The sequence below is a fragment of the Nesoenas mayeri genome (genome assembly GCF_963082525.1).
Source record: "Nesoenas mayeri genome assembly, chromosome: 1".
NCBI classification, from domain to species: Eukaryota; Metazoa; Chordata; class Aves; order Columbiformes; family Columbidae; genus Nesoenas; species Nesoenas mayeri.
In genome coordinates, this window is record NC_137541.1 from 36023565 (window position 1) to 36044373 (window position 20809).

The 20809-nt window shown below is 40.9% G+C and overlaps 2 protein-coding genes across 5 annotated transcripts in view; one reads left to right on the forward strand and one right to left on the reverse strand.

Moving 5' to 3' along the window:
* On the reverse strand, positions 1-3587 carry RPL18A (ribosomal protein L18a). The gene is made up of 5 exons (XM_080363863.1): positions 3488-3587; positions 2904-3083; positions 2195-2324; positions 552-661; positions 1-144 (listed from the first exon to the last, which is right to left on the reverse strand). Exons 1-5 carry the CDS (start codon positions 3503-3505, stop codon positions 52-54), a joined length of 531 nt encoding a protein of 176 aa, XP_080219989.1. The 5' UTR covers positions 3506-3587; the 3' UTR covers positions 1-51.
* A 1164-nt stretch (positions 3588-4751) lies between these two features.
* XPOT (exportin for tRNA) overlaps positions 4752-20809 on the forward strand; it is a 29314-nt gene continuing 13256 nt past the window's right edge. For 2 of the 4 annotated variants that reach the window (XM_080360631.1, XM_080360633.1), the window contains exons 1-10: positions 4901-5068; positions 9787-9920; positions 11826-11908; positions 13056-13112; positions 14641-14710; positions 15904-16122; positions 16703-16887; positions 17245-17413; positions 18713-18949; positions 19278-19316. In XM_080360631.1, coding sequence (XP_080216757.1) covers positions 9861-9920; positions 11826-11908; positions 13056-13112; positions 14641-14710; positions 15904-16122; positions 16703-16887; positions 17245-17413; positions 18713-18949; positions 19278-19316 — 1119 coding nt within the window. In that variant the 5' untranslated portion in view covers positions 4901-5068; positions 9787-9860. Of the gene's footprint in view, positions 4774-4900; positions 5069-9786; positions 9921-11825; positions 11909-13055; positions 13113-14640; positions 14711-15903; positions 16123-16702; positions 16888-17244; positions 17414-18712; positions 18950-19277; positions 19317-20809 lie in introns of those variants that run through there. The other 2 variants (XM_080360632.1, XM_080360634.1) reach the window with 2 other exon arrangements.

The window sequence follows — 20809 nt, forward strand, 5'->3', positions numbered from 1 at the left end:
TTCAAGTAAGACCTTTATTACAACACAGAGTTGAAAAGCACGTTTTCGTATCTAAAAGAAAGTATTTGGTCTCTTGGTGGTGAAACGTGGTTTGTGCTGGCGACGCAGAACTCTGTGAGGCAGAGGGAACTTGATTTTAGAATCCTGCAAGAAAAAATGTTTCTATGTTAATTAACATATTAGACAAACAACAAAGTATAGTTTGCAATATATTGCTAAGCTATATTGAACTGCTCTTTAATGTATAGAGAAGCAATGCATCCACAGATTACATATACTTCCTAGGAGCTAACACATGCCTTAGTTTTGCAATTCTTGTTGAAAGTAACACCTCTTAAAGCCAAGTCTTCTGCAACATTATACACACTGGGTTTAGTTTTATTTCCTTTCTAAAAGTTCTAGCATTAAAAGTCTTGATCATAATATAATTGTAAATCTAAGTGTGCAAATTTGGTTCCCTCCCTATTTTTCCCTGCAAAGCAAATCAGACAGAGCTCCTCTTTCAGTCCAGTGTTAGACTGGGACCCACCAGCCACTGCAACATCACTTACATGGAACTGCTTGACTGCTGGCCTACGGCACTTGCTGGCAGCAATTTCCTCAACTTTCATGATCTGAATAGAGTGAGCACGGGCACGATGACGGGCTCCCATATCACGGTCTGTAACAAGAAAACTCATTAAAAACAGGCCTTAAGACATCTTCGGTTCAAAAATCTTACTAAAATCTTTTTTTTTTTGAAATGTTTACAGTACCATCTATAACTTTTAAAATTTCTGATCGACTCTACTTGATTACAACAGTTTTATTAGCACTTCAGTGATGACAGAAATATCACAGAACCAACACATAGCAGCAAATTCTTCCTGGAACTCATAACCAAACTCCTCCAAGTGAGCGTCATCTTATTCTTCTTGCCTGATTTCAAGAAGGTACACACATAAAGAAGTCATCTACATGGGACATTTTTTGCACAAGAATACTGTGATTCAGAATCAACACTGAAGTGTGATTACTGGAAAGGCACCAACTCCAGAAAAAATTCCCTTCCAAAAGGAAGGTGCAAGTGAAGGTAGGACCTGAGGTTATCTTAACTTTTCCTAAAACTGACAAGTGATAAAAATAGAAATGTGAATTGGTATGTTTAGCCCACATAATTAGGTTTTCAGAGCAGGAGGTGGGCACCTGTACATGGGCTACCTGAAAATTCCTCCCTGGGGCAGTGAAAAAATCACTGCCTTCAAATCACGATGTCCATAGCTAGTTCCACAAGATATGCCTGTTGAAATACAATTGTGCATACAATGCTTCCCATGAAGATCTAACACACTTATTAAAAACTTAACTGTCAATAGCATTCTTGTACATAAAGGTATCAGTCATTGTATTGTGACAAATTCAAGTTCTCAGATCTCCTAAGGAGTCGTTTGGTATGTTAATTAACAGGAATTATTGTAAGTTAATGTAGAACCTTAAATTTCACTTTCAACAGCACTTCAGCTTTTGAAAGGCGACAAGATACATTTAATATTTGCACACATGACAAGAATATTATTATTAAGAACAATATTCTTTGGGTTTTTATGTGCATTTTGTAGTGTTCATAGCACTTCTGAATTCAAATATCAGCAGCATCAGCTACAGAAAAGGTCTGTCCCTCAGGTACTTCACAAAACACACTGAAATCAGGACAACTTCCATGAACTGAGGCAATGAGCTCTTAGAACAACATAGATTATTTCTTCCCTTTTATTTTTACTTTTTTTTACTTCCTCTCCAAAGGACAAATGCTAGTATGTTCCACCTTATATCTGAAATATTCTCTCCGCAACAGTTGAGAGGATATATTTGATTATTTTAAAACAATATAGTGCCAGAAATAAGTACAGCACCTAAAAGGTCATGAAACTCTCCATCTGTACAGCAAGACTCATTACAACAATTGTAGAAAGTCACACCAAGACAAAGTCGGAATATTTTCCACTAAAAATACTGTATGAAGAGTGGGAATGAATAAAAACTCCACATACATCATACATAAACATCTATGGACTTCTCCATGAACTTCTAATTTTATTTTTCCAATGTTTCAGTTATAATGGATCAAGTTGGCACCCTTTACGCCCAGATTAAGATATAATCTTGTGCTTATATACTGGTCCTACAATTGCATACCTCAGTTACATGTACTTACAGCACTGAGTGACAGCACCAGCTGTGGTCAAATCCCTGTACTCCCGGTACATGTTGTGAGTCCCGCTACGAGAATCATAGCGCAACCAGATGCCAAAATTTTTTACCTTCAGAGGGGACTTCTCATACACCTGAAATTACACAAGGGGACAAAATTAGTTAGAGACAGTATGTAATCAGCATTTTACTAGCTTATGTATTTTAGAGTTCCAACTAAAACACTGTAATTTCATTGTCAAAACTAACTATTTGCTCTCTTTCCCCACAACATAGCTACATTCAAATCTTAGTAATTAAGAGCAAAGTATTTTAGTAATTCAGCATAGAAAGGAAAATACATACAAGCTTTCAGCTCTATAGAATGTTCTTTAAGCATCAAGGTAGAGGAATGCAAGCATCCAAATATCTACTTTCCAAGGATGACTCTTGAGACATATTCCACACTGAGGCAAGAATAAGAACCAGACAGCACCACTAGCTAGTGGCATAGTTCATAGCTCTGAAGTGCTGGGAAGCAGGTTTCTTTTTGGTTTACTGGACATACAGTGCACTTTGAAAAAACCGAATTTATCACTCAGCTTTGCAACAACTCAAAGACAGATGAAATTCAATCTCACCCCCAATAATAGCACTTCATATAAATTCCTTCCACATATACCAGCTGGAACTCCTTGTAAGTCTCTGACTTTATAATGTTTTTACTCCCGCACCTGGCCACAGTACACAATTTCTCCAGAAGATTTCTTCATCTTCTTCAGCTGAGAAACGAAATACCAGAACCGGGACTTGGCAACAACATGGTTCGGAGCAAAGATCCGCATGCGATAGAGAGGAGGGGTCCTGCACTTCGGCGTGGGCAGGCATCGACCGACCACCTTGTACTCCCGGAGCTGGAGGAAGACGAAAGACAAGCCGCCCGCAGCGTCAGCGCCGCGGAGCTACCCCCGCTCCCGCCTGATCCCGCCTCGCCACGGTCCGAGCCTGTGGAAGGCACCGCGGCGAGAGCAGGCCAACCCAGGGGAAGAGAGAAACCACCGGCAAAGAGCTGTGCCGCCCGCCGACCACGGCCCCCGCACAGGGGCGGCGCAGCCTCCTCACGCGTCCTGCGAGAGCGGCGGCGCCGCCGCCATGTTGGCTGCTCGCCTCCTCAAGGGCCAAGCAGGGCTGCTTGGGCGCGCAGAGGCCGCTTTCAAGCGCCGCAAGCCCGCGCCGCCGTCCTCCCAACGGCCACCTCAACCCCAGTGGTCTCAGTCCCGGTCCCAGCCGTGCTTCCTGCACCCCAACCGTCACTCACGGTGCCTGACGCCTTCATGGTGCTGCCTCCTCCGCGGCCCGCAGGAAAGGAAAGGCCGCGTGCGCCGCCGCCTCCCGTCACCCGCCCGCCGGAAGCCCCGCCCCCGGTTGCTCTCTCCGCCCATTGGCTGGGAGGAGAGCGTGATTGGAAAAGGCAGCTGTCAGTTTCCTCCCGCGGCGGCCGGAGCTGGCTTCTGGGCCGCGTGGCCTGGCGCGGGCCTGCGGCGGTGACAGGCAGCCCAGCATCAGGGGGGTCAGCCGGCCGTGCCGCGGGCGCCTCTCCTCAGGACTGTGACCGCGGACCTGCGTGGTCCCGCTGCCGGCGGAAGAGGCCCCATTGTACGTGAATCCATCTCCCACCGGGCCTGTTCGCTTTGCCGTGGGAGACGTGGCAGGGAAGTCCCGGGCGCAGACAGGAACCACCGGGCTCCCGTCGGGGCTGTAGCCGGGCTTGGAGGGCAGCCAGGGGAACTTTCTGCCCCGAGTGTCCGTGGGAGACCGGGGCTGCTGGATGCCCTGGGGTTGCCCCTGTGGATCACCCCCACACTCGGTTTGACGGGATCCTCTTTTTCACGTCTGATCCCCAATATTTGCGCTCCTGTGGGCCCTGAACCGGAGCTGATTCTGCAGTAATGACAAGTTAAGGTCTCTCAGGCATCTCACGCACAGCATGGTCATAGCCATGGGATAGACGTGTTTGTGCCTTGAAAGATGACATGATTTTGGAATGATTTTGTAAGCAGCTGATTCTTGTTGCTGCAGTTATTTGCATTTAGTCTGATTTTACAGACACGCACGTGATTATGAAAAAGCCTGCGTTACAGGTTGTTTCGTTGCGGAACAATTTGTGGAAGAGCCCGGTTTGCAGACATCATCTGGACCGTTCTCTCCCTGCAGACAAGCCCGTGCGGCTGCCTGTGCAGCATGCGAGCTCGGGCCAGGCTCGTCTTTGTGCGGGGGGCCGCGCACGTTACTCCGCCCGTGACTGCGGAGGTGGCACCAGCGGCACCGCCGGCCCATCCCCCCCCGCTGCCGCTGACCAAGCACGATTTCCAGGTCCAGGCGGGAGTTTGGGGGCGAACGGGCCGGTCCAGTTTACCAAATCGGTGCGATTGGTTTTGCTGCGGCGCGGGGTGCTGGCGGCCACCGGGACCGGCACCGGGGGGGCCCGGGAGGCCACGCCCGCGCGCCGCAGAGACGGGACTACGGCTCCCAGGGTGCGGCGGGGCCGGGCACGAGGCGGGTCCCGGCGTGCCCCGCGGCCGGGCGCCTCGGCGGTGAGGGGAGGTGAGCGCGGCGGGCCGGGGCAGCGGCGGGGGCCCCGCGCGGCACGCTGGGAGCCGTAGTCTTGCGGCAGCGGCTCCGCCGCGGGCGGGCGGGCGGAGGGGCGGGGGCAGCTTTCCTTCCCGGAGGCCGTTCCGCACGCGCGAAGGCCGCGGCACCTCCCCTGGGCGTCCTCCTTCTCCCGCCGCCAGCCGAGGCGGCGCGGCCTGGCCCGGCCCGCTCCCTATGCTCGTGGCGGCCGCGGAGCTGTGGCGGTGGGAGCTGGCAGCGCCGCCGCGATGGAGGAGTGACCGGGAAGGTAACGACGCGGGGGACAGGGACGGCGCGGGGTGACTCAGCCCGGCGGGGGGGGCTGGGCCTCCCCGGCCTTTCGCGGGGGCCGCGGCTCCTCAGCGGCGGGGAGGGGGCGGTGTGGGCGCCCGCGGGCGTCGCCGCTTAGCTGGCGGCGGGATGCCTCGAGCCACCGGGCCGGTTCCAGTCAGCCCGGCGCCGCCTTCCCCGCAGCTGTGAGGCGCTGGGGAAGGGGCGAGACGCCGCAGCCTCCGCGGGCGTTCGCCTCCGCCGCCCGCCTCGGTCGCCCGGCCACGCAGCTGGGGGAGTGGGGGTGCCGCAGTCGGCCTGTCCCCGCCGGGCCGGTCCTCCGTGGGCCGGTGGCGGCTGGGGGTACGTGCATGCGGCCGCAAAAAATATCAGGATTTTTCTCTTCTGATGTACGCCGTAACCTGTGCTGTCCTTATACTGACGTGCTGGGGGAGCTGCCTTGCTGTCTGTCCTCTGCTATGGCTCCGGTGGGGGAGTAAGGAACCGTAAGCTCTGGGGCTGCAGCGTGAGGGGAGGCACCTCCCCCGCATCTCCATATTCCGCTGCTCTCGGAGTGCTTCGCCACGGTGCTTCCCCGCGGGAGGGAGGAGCGCTTTGTCAGCCCGCAGCGGCCCCGGGAAGGGGCCAAAGGGGTTAAGTTGCAGCCCCAGTGTCTACCGGCAGCTCTGGCCGCGGTGGGGTGTGGGTGCCTGGTCACCCTGCCCGGCCGAGCTGCGGAGCCACGCAGTGGGGTTGGGTTTCCAGCGGGGGGAGGCTGCGCTCTTTGGCTAAGTCGGGGTGGGGGGAAAGAAGGTCTTACTCCTCATAGGGAATTTCTGGCCGGTAGGAATATGTCTGAAATGAAGACGTGACATGTCACTTCCCAAATGAACAACTTTCTAGTCCGGTTGCAAAGTTCTCCGATTACACAGCTTTTCATTTTAGCCATATGTTAGGTCAGTGTGAAGGCCTTGTCGCGGAGGCGTAATTTAGGGTTCTGCTTACTGCAGAACAATATTTAGATTTCTCAAAGAGAAGTGTGACTTCAGAGTTTGGTGGCGGGTTCACTCTGTTATTTACTGTATGGGGGAAATATGCCAAGCTGAACGCTGCTTACCTTTTCTTCAGGAGCCTGTACCCCTTCACGAAGCAAACTTTGAGGATTCTTCTCTCCCTGATAACTGTTTATTCTGGAGTCTGTATTTTAGAGATCTGAAGGCAAACTTGAGGGGAGGCCTGTACCTGTTCACGAAAGCAAACTTTCAGGCAACAAAATTATCAGAAAAAGAAAATTTAATGGAGTAGAATAGCAGGAGGGCTGGCTCAAGCTGGATACCTGTGCAGAGATCACCCGAGCATAGAAAACCATAAACTTCTAAATATCTACAGACCATTCATACCATGATTCAGTCTAATAACAGTGTTTCACTTTGGGATCTTCTTGCTTCTCATTGGATTCTTTTCACTGATCTCACATGTGCCTTTGTTTTGTTCAGCTGCAGACATTGTTTATAGCCCATAGCCTTGTAGGTGCTCTTTTTTCTGAATAAATCCTTTTCTTCTCAGTGAAGTGTGAAACAGGCTTTATCTTGCAAGCATTCAGTGTAGTTTGTAGTTGCTCTTGGTAAATATGAGCAACATAAGATTTCAGCAAATCTAGCTTACTAAGTAGCATGAAGCAGAGAGTATATTTAAAATCACACAAGTTTATACTTCTAGATGATTCGTTATATCCAGTATGCATTTATTTCAGCTAAATGATTAATACGAAACTTATATTGGGCACATCCACTGACCTGTGAGTAGTAAAACCACTGCCATGCAGTCAGCTTATTTAGCAGAGCTCAAAGTGGGCTCACTCAGGCTGTCATTTATAGAATAAAGTGGTTGACTTGTAGTCAAATTGCATACAGTGGGAAAGGCCTGCGTGAGACTCCCTGCACCCACAGCTCATCAGTGTTCAGTGCACTGTTCTGCTTCCTTGTGGTTTTCCCAAAAGGAGTTCTTGACCTGGCTGTGGCTCAGGCCTTTACCTCCTCTGGAGCCTGGACCAAACTGCTGCTGATTTGGCTGGAGGGGTCGGTCAAGTGCATCCACCACAGGCCCTAGACCCTAAGAGTCTCTAAATATGATCAAGATTTGCAGCAAGCAAAATAGAGATCAAAAGAGAATGTGAAAGATGGTCTTTTACTGCCTTTGTTTTATTAGAGAGAAAAGTCAGGGGAATTAAAATGAAGCATGTGTGCTATCATGATCTTGTAAATACCTAAAATGAATGCTGTAAATGAAGTATTTTGAATTGCTAATTATTTTCATGGTTAGCATCTGTAGTTAAAATGCTCTGAATGCTTTCATTATTAGTGCATGTCTGGACCCAAGTTATATACCTTTGACCGTGGTAATATTGTTAAACTGGGCCATCATACCCACTTGAAGTGTGACTACATTTTTAACCTGTTTTCCTGTATGAAAGCAGCCTCTGCTATCAAATGCATTTATAAGTATTTAACATGTGAAAGGGAATAAAGTATCTTGATGAGAAATACATACACCTGTATGACTTCACTGTTAAGGAACTGCACCCTCCTAATTAAAATAAGATCAGTTTGCCACCCAACAGTGTACTGCTTCACAAAAAGGCGTCTCTGCGTAAACAAGACAATACTTTCTACACAGCTGCATATTAGTTATTAATGTTATTACTTTTTATAAATAAAACTTGCTTTAACGACATACTTGATATTATAGCTGAGTATATCTTACAATGGATTTTGCAAACTGTAAGTACTATTAAAATTGCAGTTTGATTTTGCTTTTGAAGTGTAACTCGCTGGTAAAATAAATCTGTGCTGGAAAAGTTATCTGCTTGCTCAACTAAAACCATATAGCACAAGAAGCTATTTTGTTAACTTTCTCAAAAGGCTCATTCAGATAGTCTGTCTCATTAATTGTCTTCTGGAGTTGGCTAGTCAAGCTGAAAAATCTTAGAAACGGACATATGGTAGAAGATGAAATTTTAAAGATGCTCATGTACCATATACAAAATTAGTAGAACTGTTTGGCATTTCTGTTAGCTAAACAAGTGAAGAGAATACATGTTTGAGACAGCTTAGTTTTAATAGCAAAATTTATCACGTGGGGATAGAAGATTACTGCCCTTTGGGCAGATAATGTAGTGATATCTGCAGGAAAATGTGCCAAAATATGCTCCTATATATTAAATAGTTTTAGTAGTATAACTCTGGACCAGACTCTAATTGGAAGATGCTGTTAAAAAAATTCCTTACAGCATTTTACCTTTATTTTAATCTGGCTGGTTTGGATGTTGATTATGCGGAAAACAAGCTGGGGGCTGGGAGCACAGAGGCAGAAGCCTCTGCAGAGCAACTTTAATCCCTAAAGGTTTTGACCCTGAGCAGGATTGCTCTGTGTGGTAAGGCAGCGTGTGAAGCTTGTTTTGCCACGAGTCATCGCTTTGTTCCAGATTTTCTGGTTTCTATACTGCTGCAGCATGCATTTTTTTTGGTACAAACTCAGTTTTACTTATTAAATTGCTTTTCATGGTGCATTTTGTTATAATGTGTTCTGTAATGAGTTTTATAGAAATGTCTGTCTGTTACCATGTTAAATTTTGGGCTCTCCAGTCATGCTTGTTGTCACTGTGCCACTTTCCAGTGGGGGAGGGTGAAGAGTACAGTGTGCACAGGACACACAACACTAAGAAATCGGAAGTTCTACCTATAGGCATGTAGGCAGCTTCAAACCACAGCTTCTTTGTATTTCATGTCTTCCTCTTGTTTATCTTCCTTTCCTCTACCTCCTACATACTTATGTAACAAGGCCTTATTTCATGCGTAATTAATAATCTTACTGGGGGGGCAGTGTTGGAAGAATAGATGGATTTTTGTCTGCTCGTGCTGTTTAGCAGCATCCTAGTATTTGACAAAGATGATTTTTTCTTTTTTTAATCCACTGTTTTACCAGAGCATTGCAGAACAGCCTGTAGAGGCACATCATCTTTAGAATATTTGTCTAGCTTGCTTGTTAATTTTACACTGAAGTTTCTAAATAAAAACCATTGCTAGTAAATCAGTACCCATTAGTAGGAACAGAAAACTTTGTTAACAACTCAATGTGATGTATTTTGTGGTTAGTTTCTATGACACTTATCTTGTGTGCACTTGCTTTACAAGAAAGACCTTCTAATGGCTTTGCCTCCGTAGGGGAAATACCTCATAAATGGGTTTATGAAGCATCTTAACAATATTATAGAAATGGGTAGAGATTTTTTTTTTCCAATTATGAAGTTTTGTGGTGGGGGAAAAATATACAGTGGTCTATCATTTAAGTAGCAGATTTATGCTTATGTCATATCTTGCTGAAACCTCTGCATGCTTGACATTTGAGTTCAAGACTTTCAGTTGAATAGTACACATCATGCCATTTCTCTTAATTAAGATGGTATTAGCACTTTTCAAGTGAACAGAAATACATGGACACTTCAAATTTTCCTTATTCAGTGAAGTTTAGTGCTATTATAAGTTGATTAAAAGTCTTAGAATTCTGATATCTGTATCAGAAGCATGCACATTCATGTTTTGGTGGAGTATGTACTATATGATTGAGGTTTGTGGGCAAACCTCTGTGGTTGTTGCTGTCCTGTTTTTAATTTTCATTGTTCTGCTGAGCAAATAGTTTTTCTTTCTTTATTTTCAGATGATTGTAGTTTCCCCACTAGAGGAAGTGGGCAAACCAGTTAGGAGTAGGAAACAAAGAGTATAGCAGCAGAGATGGACGAACAAGCCCTATTAGGACTAAACCCAAATGCCGATGCAGACTTCAGACAAAGAGTATGTACTTAACTTGCTTATCTCTCTAATAATTGGGGGTGCTGTTGCAGTGCGAGTCTCATATTTTCTTGGAGTGGCTTGGGGTTGTTCTTGTTTTGTTTTGTTGTTTTAATTATTTTTTGTTAATCAATGCATGGGGTTTGTGCTGGTGAGTACAAAACAAAGTCATGTTGCAAGCATGGAAGCTGAAGGTCCTTTGTCACAAACTCTGCGAAACTACACTTTATGTCCATAGAATTTATTTATCTGGACTCTGACCTTTTCAGTCCTCTCAATTCTTTGTAGTTGTTGCTCAGCTCCTTCGGTGGGTTCCCACAGAATTAAAAGATGCCACTGAAAACAATGTATTTCTTGCAGCTGCCCTTTTAATTCTTAGGTGTGGGGTTTGGGCTTTTTTTTAATTTGAAAGGATAACCTACGTTTAGTGTCTTTTAATGAAATGTCTGGCTTTAAATCTAGTGAGGCTTGTATTAGCATAGGGGTTAAAACAGTAATCATGGTGTGTGGGTAATAGTTACTTCGTAAAAGAGAGATGCTTATATAGGCATTAAAATTTGTATGCCTTTAATGAGGAAATCATTCTGCTTACTGATTGATTATCAAGTTGATTCATCTGCCTATGATATAACCTCTGGTACAATCTTTCAGAAATGAAGATGTTAGTAAAATAAATCCTGGAATGTACAAGAAAGTTAAAGATGTAGTTTGATGCAGCCTGGTATTGCTAAATAGCCTGTTAAATATGTTTGGTTTGGGTATTTGTCCCTTTTGAAAGGACAGCTATAGCTAATCTTCAGTGTTCTGTTAACAGAATATCACTGCAAAATTTGAAGCTTATAGATTTATCGACCTTTTAACTATGCAGTGTGCCTAATCTTGAAATACTTCCTAGTAGAAGGTGACTTACCTTATTACTAATCATTTGAGATGTAACATATAAAAGATGTATCAAACAATTTCTAGTAAAACTATTCAGTATAAGAAAACTACCAATACTATCTACAGGAAGTGAATTCTTGCTTTAAGAGCTTATTTCAACTCACTGAATAGTTACTTTTGGAAATTACTTTGGTGAATGGATAGAATTCTGAACTAACACAAAATAAACAAACAAAAACCAACACAGATCTCACCCCCTCAAAAAAGAGAGGGGGAAAAAAAACCCAAAACAAACACCATGAACAGCCAAAAAACCCTCTTGAAATACCCGCATTCAGAGAATGGAAATAATGTTGTTAATCTAATCTCTGTTGCCAAAGTTACGTTACTGTTTTATATAACAGGGCACACTAAATCTTAAAGCAATTAGATCAAATAAAATTGTCAAAAGCTATTTAGAAGTTCTAATAAACAACTTGATTATCTAAAATGTGGTAGAAGGTTTTTTTGCAGTCTCTGTAGTAGATTAACAAACTGACAGTTATCACACAATCAGTGTTTGAATTTTTCTTGGGGTGTAGAATACAGCCAGAGTGGTGCAACAAAAAGTATGTGTTTTTCAGTGAAAAATCTAAATCAGTTTCTCTTTAGAATTTGTGGAAGGAATTTGAACTTGGATGTGAACTTCCACCAAAATGAAAAGGCCCTGAGCAACTTCCTCTGGTTGACCCTTTCTCCAGAGTTCCTTTCTAACCTCAACATTTCTGATTCTATGGCTTTTATATTCCAGTTACAAAAATATTTGTATTGAATGTAAAGTGGAAATGAGCACCTGTAGTGTTACCACTGAAGAAACTCTCTTGCATTATGTAATTAGGGAGGCTTATAAATACTTAGATGTATTCAAATAGGTTTGTTTTTTTGAAGGAGAGCTGTTTAAAGTGCGAGTCTTAAGTGTGAATGAGATGTCTTGCAGTGTGGTTTATTTGTTCTTTTTTAAAATGAAACTTACTTGAATGTTTGCAGGCACTAGCCTACTTTGAGCAGCTGAAGATCTCTCAGGATGCTTGGCAAGTCTGTGCAGAAGCATTAGCTCAGGGTATATACAGGTAATGTAGATCAGAGTCATTGCTTCTTTTCATTAGTAATATGTTTAAGCCTGGGATTAGCTCTACACCATCATAGGCAAACTGTAAATTGCTGGAAGTTAATATGGTCTTCATAACATTTTTAGTATCATAGGTGATCTGTGGCTTCTGTATAACACCTTTCAAGGAAGAGCAATGTATAAATAAAACCCCATATTAATTTAGTAGCCTAAAGGCTGCTGCTTTATGGAATCCAGGGAAAAAGAATGAGTTCTAGTGCTATCTTTTGGGGAGAAGAGTGTTGCAAATTTCCTGTTGTGAGAGTATATGCTTTATATGCCATAATCTCAGATGTAGTTCCTTGCCCCTATTCAGTGGAGTAGCCCGTCCCATTTTTTCAAGATGCAAAGAGTGTGTAGTCACCACTGGTTTTGCACACAGTTGCGTATTTAGATCTCAAATACTAGGTTGGTGCTGTATCACAGAATAATTCAAACTGGAAGGAAACTGAGGGATGTATATCTCCTGAATAACAACAGTGATTTATAGTGAATGCTTTTTTTTGTAAATGCTTTATCAAAACCTCTGACTCAAACAGAGTATGCAGTAATTAACAAAAGCACACAAGATTTAAAAGCAGCATTTTGTAGTCTTTACCAAAATACATTGTGATTGTTAGAATTTTTAGATCATAAAATAAAAAGCTTGTGTAGATTACATAGCATGTGGAATGTCCCTTCCAAATCTATACCTCCGTTTGTCTTTAGCTTTGCCCTTTAAGGTACAATGTACAACTTGCACTTAGTGTACTAAGAAACCTCAAATGTATTACTGAAGCCTGACAGATTTTTATAAAGGCAGGTTACAATGGGTATTATAGTTTTCTATGTTCAATACTGAAATCAAAGCACAAAAAAATCGTGGCTATAGAAAAAAGTAATGTAATATAAAACATAAATATTAGTTTAACTGTTGCTCATTTTTACCAAATGAACTGCTCAAGTATTTGTCATTTTTGCTTTGAAGTAATAGCAGTAGCATTTTTCTCTGATGCACAGTAATTCTTGATTTGCCAAAGGGATGACCTGGTTGTAGTATTTGAGGATGTTTTTTTTCTTTGCAGAGGAGTGTACCATATTGCCACCACTAACAGAATTTTCTTTTCTAGTGATGATCACATCAAGTTTTTTTGTTTTCAAGTTCTGGAACATCAAGTTAAGTTCAAGTGAGTAATCTTTCTTGACACCAACCACATACATCCACCTAATTTTCCCATTTTATTCTGCTTGTAAAGAAACTTAAAATTGTGTCAGCTTGGTGTGGTTGATGAGGTGGCTTTAATCTATTCCAGAAGACTTTCCTGTATTTCTTTGCTTTTTCCTGGGAGAGGAGTAACTGAGTTTTGAGCAGTATGCTCTGCTTAGTTAGTCTAACACCTGTGTACGGCAAATTACCAAGGACTGCTTGAAAAGTACTTAGCTGTTCCCTTCTGGAGATTCAAGCCTTACTCTGTACTCTCACTGATTTTTTGCAGAAGAGAGTCCTGCAAGCAGCAGCCCTGCTCAGTGCAGAGTCCTGGATTTCAGACAAAGCCCTATTCATTCAGTAACCATGGCAGAGATCTTAGAGAAAGCAGTCTTTTCACTGAGTGATGTTTTCATAGAATCATAATTTTAGAAAAAAAAACAACTTTGAAATAATATGTTTAATTGCATGGATTTTTTTTTTTCACATTTTGGGCTCATTTGGTCTGGACTTGAACATCGCAACACAGGTGTCTGCCTTGTGGAATATCATTGTGACTGGTTGCAATACATTGAACATATGGTTCAGACTTTATGTAAGAATAAGATGTATTTTGTGACTGATTTTTTTCACAATTATATATCAGAGTAAAAATGAAAGACTTAACTTTCTGTGATTTTTATTTACCTGATTTTACCTCATTGTCCATCTTCCTCTGCTTATTCCACACCTGACCCACTTCCCGCAGTACGTTTTCTATTGGTTTTGTGCTGCTTATTTTCTTTGAGCATTTTCAGTGGGCATGCTGTTTCCTTAATGAAGAGTTACTCGTAACAGTAGCACTGCAGTCACATTCAGAAATCATTCCCCTTAAGGACTGTACCAAACCTATAGATAGCTCCAGTGCAAGCAAAGTGTTCTCAGCTTAGCTAGTCCTGGGATGGAGCATGTTGTGTGGGTAGTATGTGAGGTGTGCTGGGTGTTACGTCAAATTTTGTCAAGACTATAACATAATGCAGAATTACTTGTTGGCCCTTTTTTTTTTTTCTGACATCGTTCTGATAATAAATGTACTGTAGGTTGAATCAGTGAAGACTTCCTTGTACTCATTATTGACAGTCTTCAGTGTATAGTAAACAAGTTTGAGCATATACAAATGTGTCTTCTTTCTCTCTGTGACGTATGGTTGAATGTGTATTCTTATCAGGGTCATAAGTTCTGTCCCTGATAGAGCAGCCTTCCTGCAAAATTTCAAGCTCCTGCTCCAATACAGGAGGGAATAGCACATCAAGATGTAATCCATTAATATGGACAAAATGTTTTGCTTTATTTTTATGTCTTCAATTCAAAATTTTACATGCAAATAGCTGTGCAAATTCCTTTTCTAGAAAAGTTTCATTTGCATTAGTGTGCATTATTATGTTCAATGTTAAAAGAGTTTTTGCCTTACTGAACATTGTGCTTGTCATGAAGCAGTTGTATTTTGATCTCATTGTGTTTTGTTTCAGATACTCTGAACTTACTGAAGTCCAGCAGCAGCTAATTAGGGAAACACTCATAACATGGCTGCAAGCACAGGTAAGGATGTCCCTTCAGAGCAGTCGTACACCGTAGGCTTATTATTAGGCTGACATAAGGCATCGAGTGTGGGCTAAGTGTTTGATCTGTCACTTGAGTTTAAAGGTGGTTTCCCGAAGATATGTGGCAGCTCATGGCTAAAAGCTTCTGTCATGCTCATCTTTGCAAGCTGGGATTTAAAGAGTTTCTTATAAAGAAGGCTACGCTCAAACTTACTGCTAAATATAAAACTCTTGAGTCAGATAACGATTGTGGCTTAATCAGTTGTGTGTGAAATAAGTTTCTCTTTAGAGAGGTAGAATCCAGATTCCTGATGTTCCTGAGTGTCTGGAGGAAGAGCAGTAATTCTGTTCTTAAGACCCCCTTGGCTTAACTCCTGTCTGCTTAGAATACTAGCCAATGTTTATGAAGGAATATTCATCACTCCTCTGTTAATACTATGGTAGAGTACTGGCTACTTTTTCTTGTAGAATTATTACAGTTCTTGTAGCTGAACATGTAGTATCAGTTGGACCCAAGAGATTGCAATCAGCAGAAGCATCAAGTGGACTGATACAAGTCTTTGCCTATACCTGCCATTACCTAGTTATCATTACACTTCTGTGCTGGAAATTAACGTAGTTACTTTGTAGAAGACTTAAGAGCAGGAAATGGAATATCATTCAACTTGAAAAAATATGAAATGGATTAAATTATTTTAATTTTTTTCTTTGTGGCAAGCTGTTCCATTAAGGAGGACTTTATGGAAAATGGGAAGGAGAGAGGGGGAGATGGTAGTGATAGATTTGGTTTTCTTTTTTTTTTCCCTGATGAGCTTAGATTTAGAAACTTCCTTTACTGTTCTTAAAGCTAACGTCTAATTTAGGCACAAGCTAGCTACAAGAGGACAGTAACTTGCTTTCTGCAAGTTCTTGTTCACTCCTTTCACCAAACTAACAAATTAGCTTTTAGTCTTTTGAATAAGTACACTTAATGTCTTAGAACTGATTGAAAGGCTTAGGGCTGTATCACCTAGAGAGAATGTTTTCTGTTTCATGACAATTTAGCTGAATTTTCTTGAAATCGTTGGAAAGGTAAGGCTTTCTATTGATCTCAGCCAGGAAGAGAGAGAATACATTAATCATTATACAGAGATATATGATTCTTCTCTAATTTAGTAAGAATATACAAATAAAATATCTTGTTTCCACTAGATGCTGAATCCCCAACCTGAGAAGACTTTTATTCGCAACAAAGCAGCACAAGTCTTTGCATTGCTTTTTGTTACTGAATATCTCACAAAATGGCCCAAGTTTTTTTTTGATATTCTATCAGTAGTTGACCTTAATCCACGAGGCGTGGACATGTACCTCAGAATCCTTATGGCTGTTGATGCTGAGCTGGTAGACCGGGATGTTGTTCATACATCAGAGGCAAGTTATTATTTTGCATTAACATTTGTTTTAAATTTCTAAAAAGTTATCTTTCTTTAATTAGAGCAGAAGTCTTGCAGAGATGATGTTTTTTTCTTATGCTAACTCTGCCTTGAAGACGTTAGTTAGGTGGTTTAAATCCAAAAGCCATATGTTGTTTATAATGCTTTTTATGATTTCATACTTTTCAGTTAATGTATTTTTTGCTTGAAGAGCTAGCAAACAAAAACTAATGGACTGAGTTAGCCAATTTAATGTTAGACAGACTCATTTTGAAATGTTAATTTCTTCTAGTGCGTGTTTTAAGGAGTCCTAACATCAAAAAACTGTTTAACGGTCTAGAGGACTTTTGCCCTCTGCCTTTCTTCAGTGTTTGGGCATTGTGGTAGAAAAAAGTGCAAAAAATAGGGTATTTTGGTTTATTTCTTGCAAGAAAAAAAAATGCCCTCTTTATGTTTATGATTTGAGTTATTTATCTTACTGGGACAAGTGGTGTCTGGTAGTAGATACAAAAATGCTACAAATTTGACAAGATGCTAATCTATGACAAGACTGATTAATCCTTTTTCTGTATTGATAGGAGGCTCGTAGGAACACCTTATTAAAAGATACTATGAGGGAACAGTGCATTCCAAGTTTGGTGGAATCATGGTACCAAATCCTACAAAACTATCAATATAATAACTCAGAGTTGACGTGCCAGTGCCTTGAAGTAGTTGGAGCATATGTATCCTGGATAGATTTGAGCCTGATAGCCAATGAAAGGTAGGCGTCTTTTAGATGTAATATCTTCCCAAAAATAGCCTTGTATGTGCTGGCTGTATTTCTGTGAAACAGAATTAAAACTAACCTTTTCATACAATTCTGTATAAATCTTGTGAGCTTTGATTTTTGTTTTTTTTTGTAGACTGATTGACTTTGCAAGCCAAGCTGATATAATAGACACTACACAGTTTGCTGGGTTCTCCTTAAAATGTACAAAATGCTGAGTTCAGTCAGTATAATAGAGTTTAAAGCTGTCTTATAAAAAGAAAACATTGTAAGCATGCACAAAAATAATATAAAGCTTCTGTACAATGCTACTGTGTATGTATAAAAATAAACTTCTTTTTTTCTCTGAAGGTTTATAAATATGCTGCTAGGTCACATGTCTGTGGAAGTTCTCCGGGAAGAAGCCTGTGATTGTTTGTTTGAAATTGTAAATAAGGGAATGGACCCGATTGACAAAACAAAATTGGTTGAATCTTTATGTCAAGTATTGCAGTCTGCTGGCCTCTTCAGTATTGATCAGGTTTGTATATTGATTTTCACAGTAGGAATGAGTCATAGGTTTCTGGCAGTTCTTAAATAAGCAAATAAACAGAAAACTCTAAGTCCACAGTTAGGGAGAATTGGTTGTGCTTCTGCATCAAAGCTGAACACTTGTTAAACTTTTCTTACATTAAATTACCAGATTGTTATTAATATTCCTTATGCATTTTAAACACACTGCATTTTGTTTGTCCTTAGCATGAGTTTTTTGTTTTTAGAACCAAGGTATTCTGTAACTCTGTTGCTTTGCTAAAGCATGTTGTACTTGTACGTTGTAAAGCTGCTTCTGTGTGTCTTTACCTTGAATCTCCTCTTCTGGATGATTCCATAATAGGTGCTGCAGCCAAGGTAGAGCTTTTTAGGGTGAGACATTAGATCAGCTGTGTGTAACTAGGTAGGGGAAGGATCTTTTTTTACAGGAATATATGCTGTTCTATGTGTCTCCACCATCAGACATGAGGCTAGAAATCCTTATCCTTAAGCTGGAAAAACACACATGCTAACTAAACACATTCCCTGGCAGTTGTGGTGTTTGAGGAACAGCTGCTTGCTATATGCCATGGAGAAAGAGGAAACCAGTCCTTATGAAGCTGTAGTCCTTAGCTTGCATGGCAGTTATCTTCTCATTTTTGAAGCCTTTGTCAAATCTCTATTCCTACTAGAATGCAGAAAGTGTGTGTTCGTCAGTTCAAGAGGTGTTCCTCTAAAAATCTTACCTTAGTCTTTCTGAGGAGGACTTGTTATTCTTTTGTATAGTTATGGCAGAGAGAAAAGCACCCATTCGGAGTGACTGCTCTAGGGATCTTTCTAAATTCCAGTCAATGTATTTCTGCAAGATTAAGCTGTAAATATTAACTCGCTCTTACAGGCAGTATTGAAAGTTATCAGTATTTCTGAAGTGAGCTACAGCTGTTAATTCTTTGAAGTTTTCCCATAAAAATATTTTACTCTTATACAGCCTAAAATTGATGGTAGATATGTGCTTCTGCTTTTATTGTGAACCTGCTTCTTGCTGTAAAGTAAAAAGAGAAAAAACCTAATTGGAAGATATGAAGAAAGCTACTACTATATAATGGAGGACAGTCAAATCTGCCATTCCTTTAATTTTTCTCTCTCCTTTCCCTGGGGGAAACAAACCAGATGATTGTACTTTCAATCTAGGAGACAAATGTTTGTTTTACTTCTTCTGTGTACTAGACATGGGTAGTACAGTCTGTAAGGTCATGCCATTTAAATGTGAGCTCTGCTAGTATTTTTAATCTGATGTCTTTTCTTGCAGGAAGATGATGTGGATTTTCTGGCCAGATTTTCAAAGCTGGTCAATGGGATGGGGCAAGCATTAATAGCTAGTTGGACTAAACTAATAAAAAATGGTGATATGAAGAGTGCTCAGGACACTCTGCAAGCTATTGAAGCAAAAGTGGCCCTAATGTTGCAACTGCTAATTCACGAAGATGACGACATCTCATCTAATATCATTGGCTTTTGTTATGACTACCTTCACATCCTGAAACAAGTAAATATGTCTGGCTTCGATTTAACATCACTTTTTGACATATAATTTAGTTTGTTTTTTGTGGGAGTACATGAATCTCATACTATGTGCAAGCTGACTAGCAAAAATAGCGCTTTGACTAATTAGCATTGAGCATCTTTAATGGCTGTGGTTGTGCTATTTCTGCAGTGCTCTTTAGAAATCTGAAGGGATTGGGATAAATATTGCATTAAGAGGAAAGAAGGCTTGCAGATCATATGACTGTTAAAAATGCAAACCTGTCTTTTCCTATTAGGCAGTTATAAAAGAGCTACTATATGAAAAATAACACTTGAAATTTATTTTACAGCTTTCTGCACTTTCAGACCAACAAAAAGCTAATGTAGAGGTAAGTATTTTCTTTTTACTAGGGATTCTTTTTTTCAAGAACACGTTGGATCAGAATCTTTCACTTTGCTGAAACATATCACGTTTTCTTTATACGCCTTAAAATGTGCGTGTGACAACAATTACAAGGGGGAAGACCTAAAAGTTAGGACAGTATGTTCCATCTTCCAAGTAACAACAGCTGTTTCTTTAAATAGTAAACTTATATTGGATTGTGTATGAAGATAAAAGCTATTTTAGAGCTGTTTTTTCCAAGCAACCCTTGAGCATATGTTGGTAAGCTCCTGTACAGTCTGTACTGTTGACAGACTGATCTTGAATCAAGATAGAATAAGAGGGGTTTTTTCCTGAAGCTTTATATTTTTATTAAAACTTGCCCTAATTTCAAAGGATTGGAAGAAATATGGGGAGGGTTGTCTTATGATACTACCATGGGTTGAATTTTAAGTTAAACTTATGAAAGAAGCTGCAATTGAAGTATAAGTTATACTTATGATGAGCAGTTATATGTTAAACACTACATTAAACTGTAAATTAAGCTTTACGTTTATATGCTTGCGTTTATACACAAGCTTAAGTTTATATATAAAGCATTAAGTTTAATAAATAAGGTCCAGTTTGGGAGGTAGTAAACTTGTTTGATTGTTTCCAGCACAGTCCTTTTTTTCATTTATTTCCCCTATACCCTTTTGTACCAATGTGTATGTAGCAATTTAGATGTTGAACTGGTTAGATTGGTGCAGTTGTTTTCTAAGTTAATACAGCTGACACCTGTGATTCCTTTTCCTTTACAAAGAAAACTGAATTCTGTACCCGTTCTAACATGAAAAGTTGAATTTGGATAACTGTGGTCTAGATTATCTTGATCTGGCTTTGTCTAATGTCTATTTAAATTGGATTAGGTAACACAATAAGATAAGTTTGATAACATCACTGAATATTTTTACTTTTGTTACTGTGTCTCTTGTGTTCTTATAACTGGATCAAACCAAACTACTACTGCAATGCAGTTAAGACTTAAAATTTGAATGTGTTACTGTCCCAAAATCTGTTATTTTGTTAAACTTGCTTTCAAACTAAAGAACTCAGTGGTATGATTATTTATTATTTTTACTGAGCAATTCTTGAGGATTTGTGTTAAACTGAGGACACTAAGTATTCAGAAGTAGTCTATATCTTAGTATTGTCTGTCTCACGCTTTGAATTGTGTGCTTAGGAGCATTCCTTTAAAATTTTGCACCTAATAAGTTCTCACTCAACCTGTTATTTGAATGGGAGAAAAATGCCGTCTTGTTTATTGTGCCTTCGAAGTCCGAAAGTTTGTACACATCAGCAGGATCACATTTTTAATTCTTAAAATTACAAGTCTTTCTAAGCATTTCTGGCTACAAGCACATCACATTAGTGTGTTGCTATTATTTTAACTCCTCATTATAACTTCTTACAGAGAAGCATAGACTTCTCACAGATTATGCTGTCACTTGGTGTCCATAG

What these genes read in the sequence shown, in the direction of transcription:
- RPL18A (XM_080363863.1), bottom strand. An exon ending in AAATTGTGTACTGTGGCCAG is followed by an intron (nt 2,325 to 2,903) that starts GTGCGGGAGTAA and finishes GTGTAATTTCAG; the next exon opens with GTGTATGAGAAGTCCCCTCT. An exon ending in CAGCAGTCAAGCAGTTCCAT is followed by an intron (nt 145 to 551) that starts GTAAGTGATGTT and finishes TTTTTCTTGCAG; the next exon opens with GATTCTAAAATCAAGTTCCC.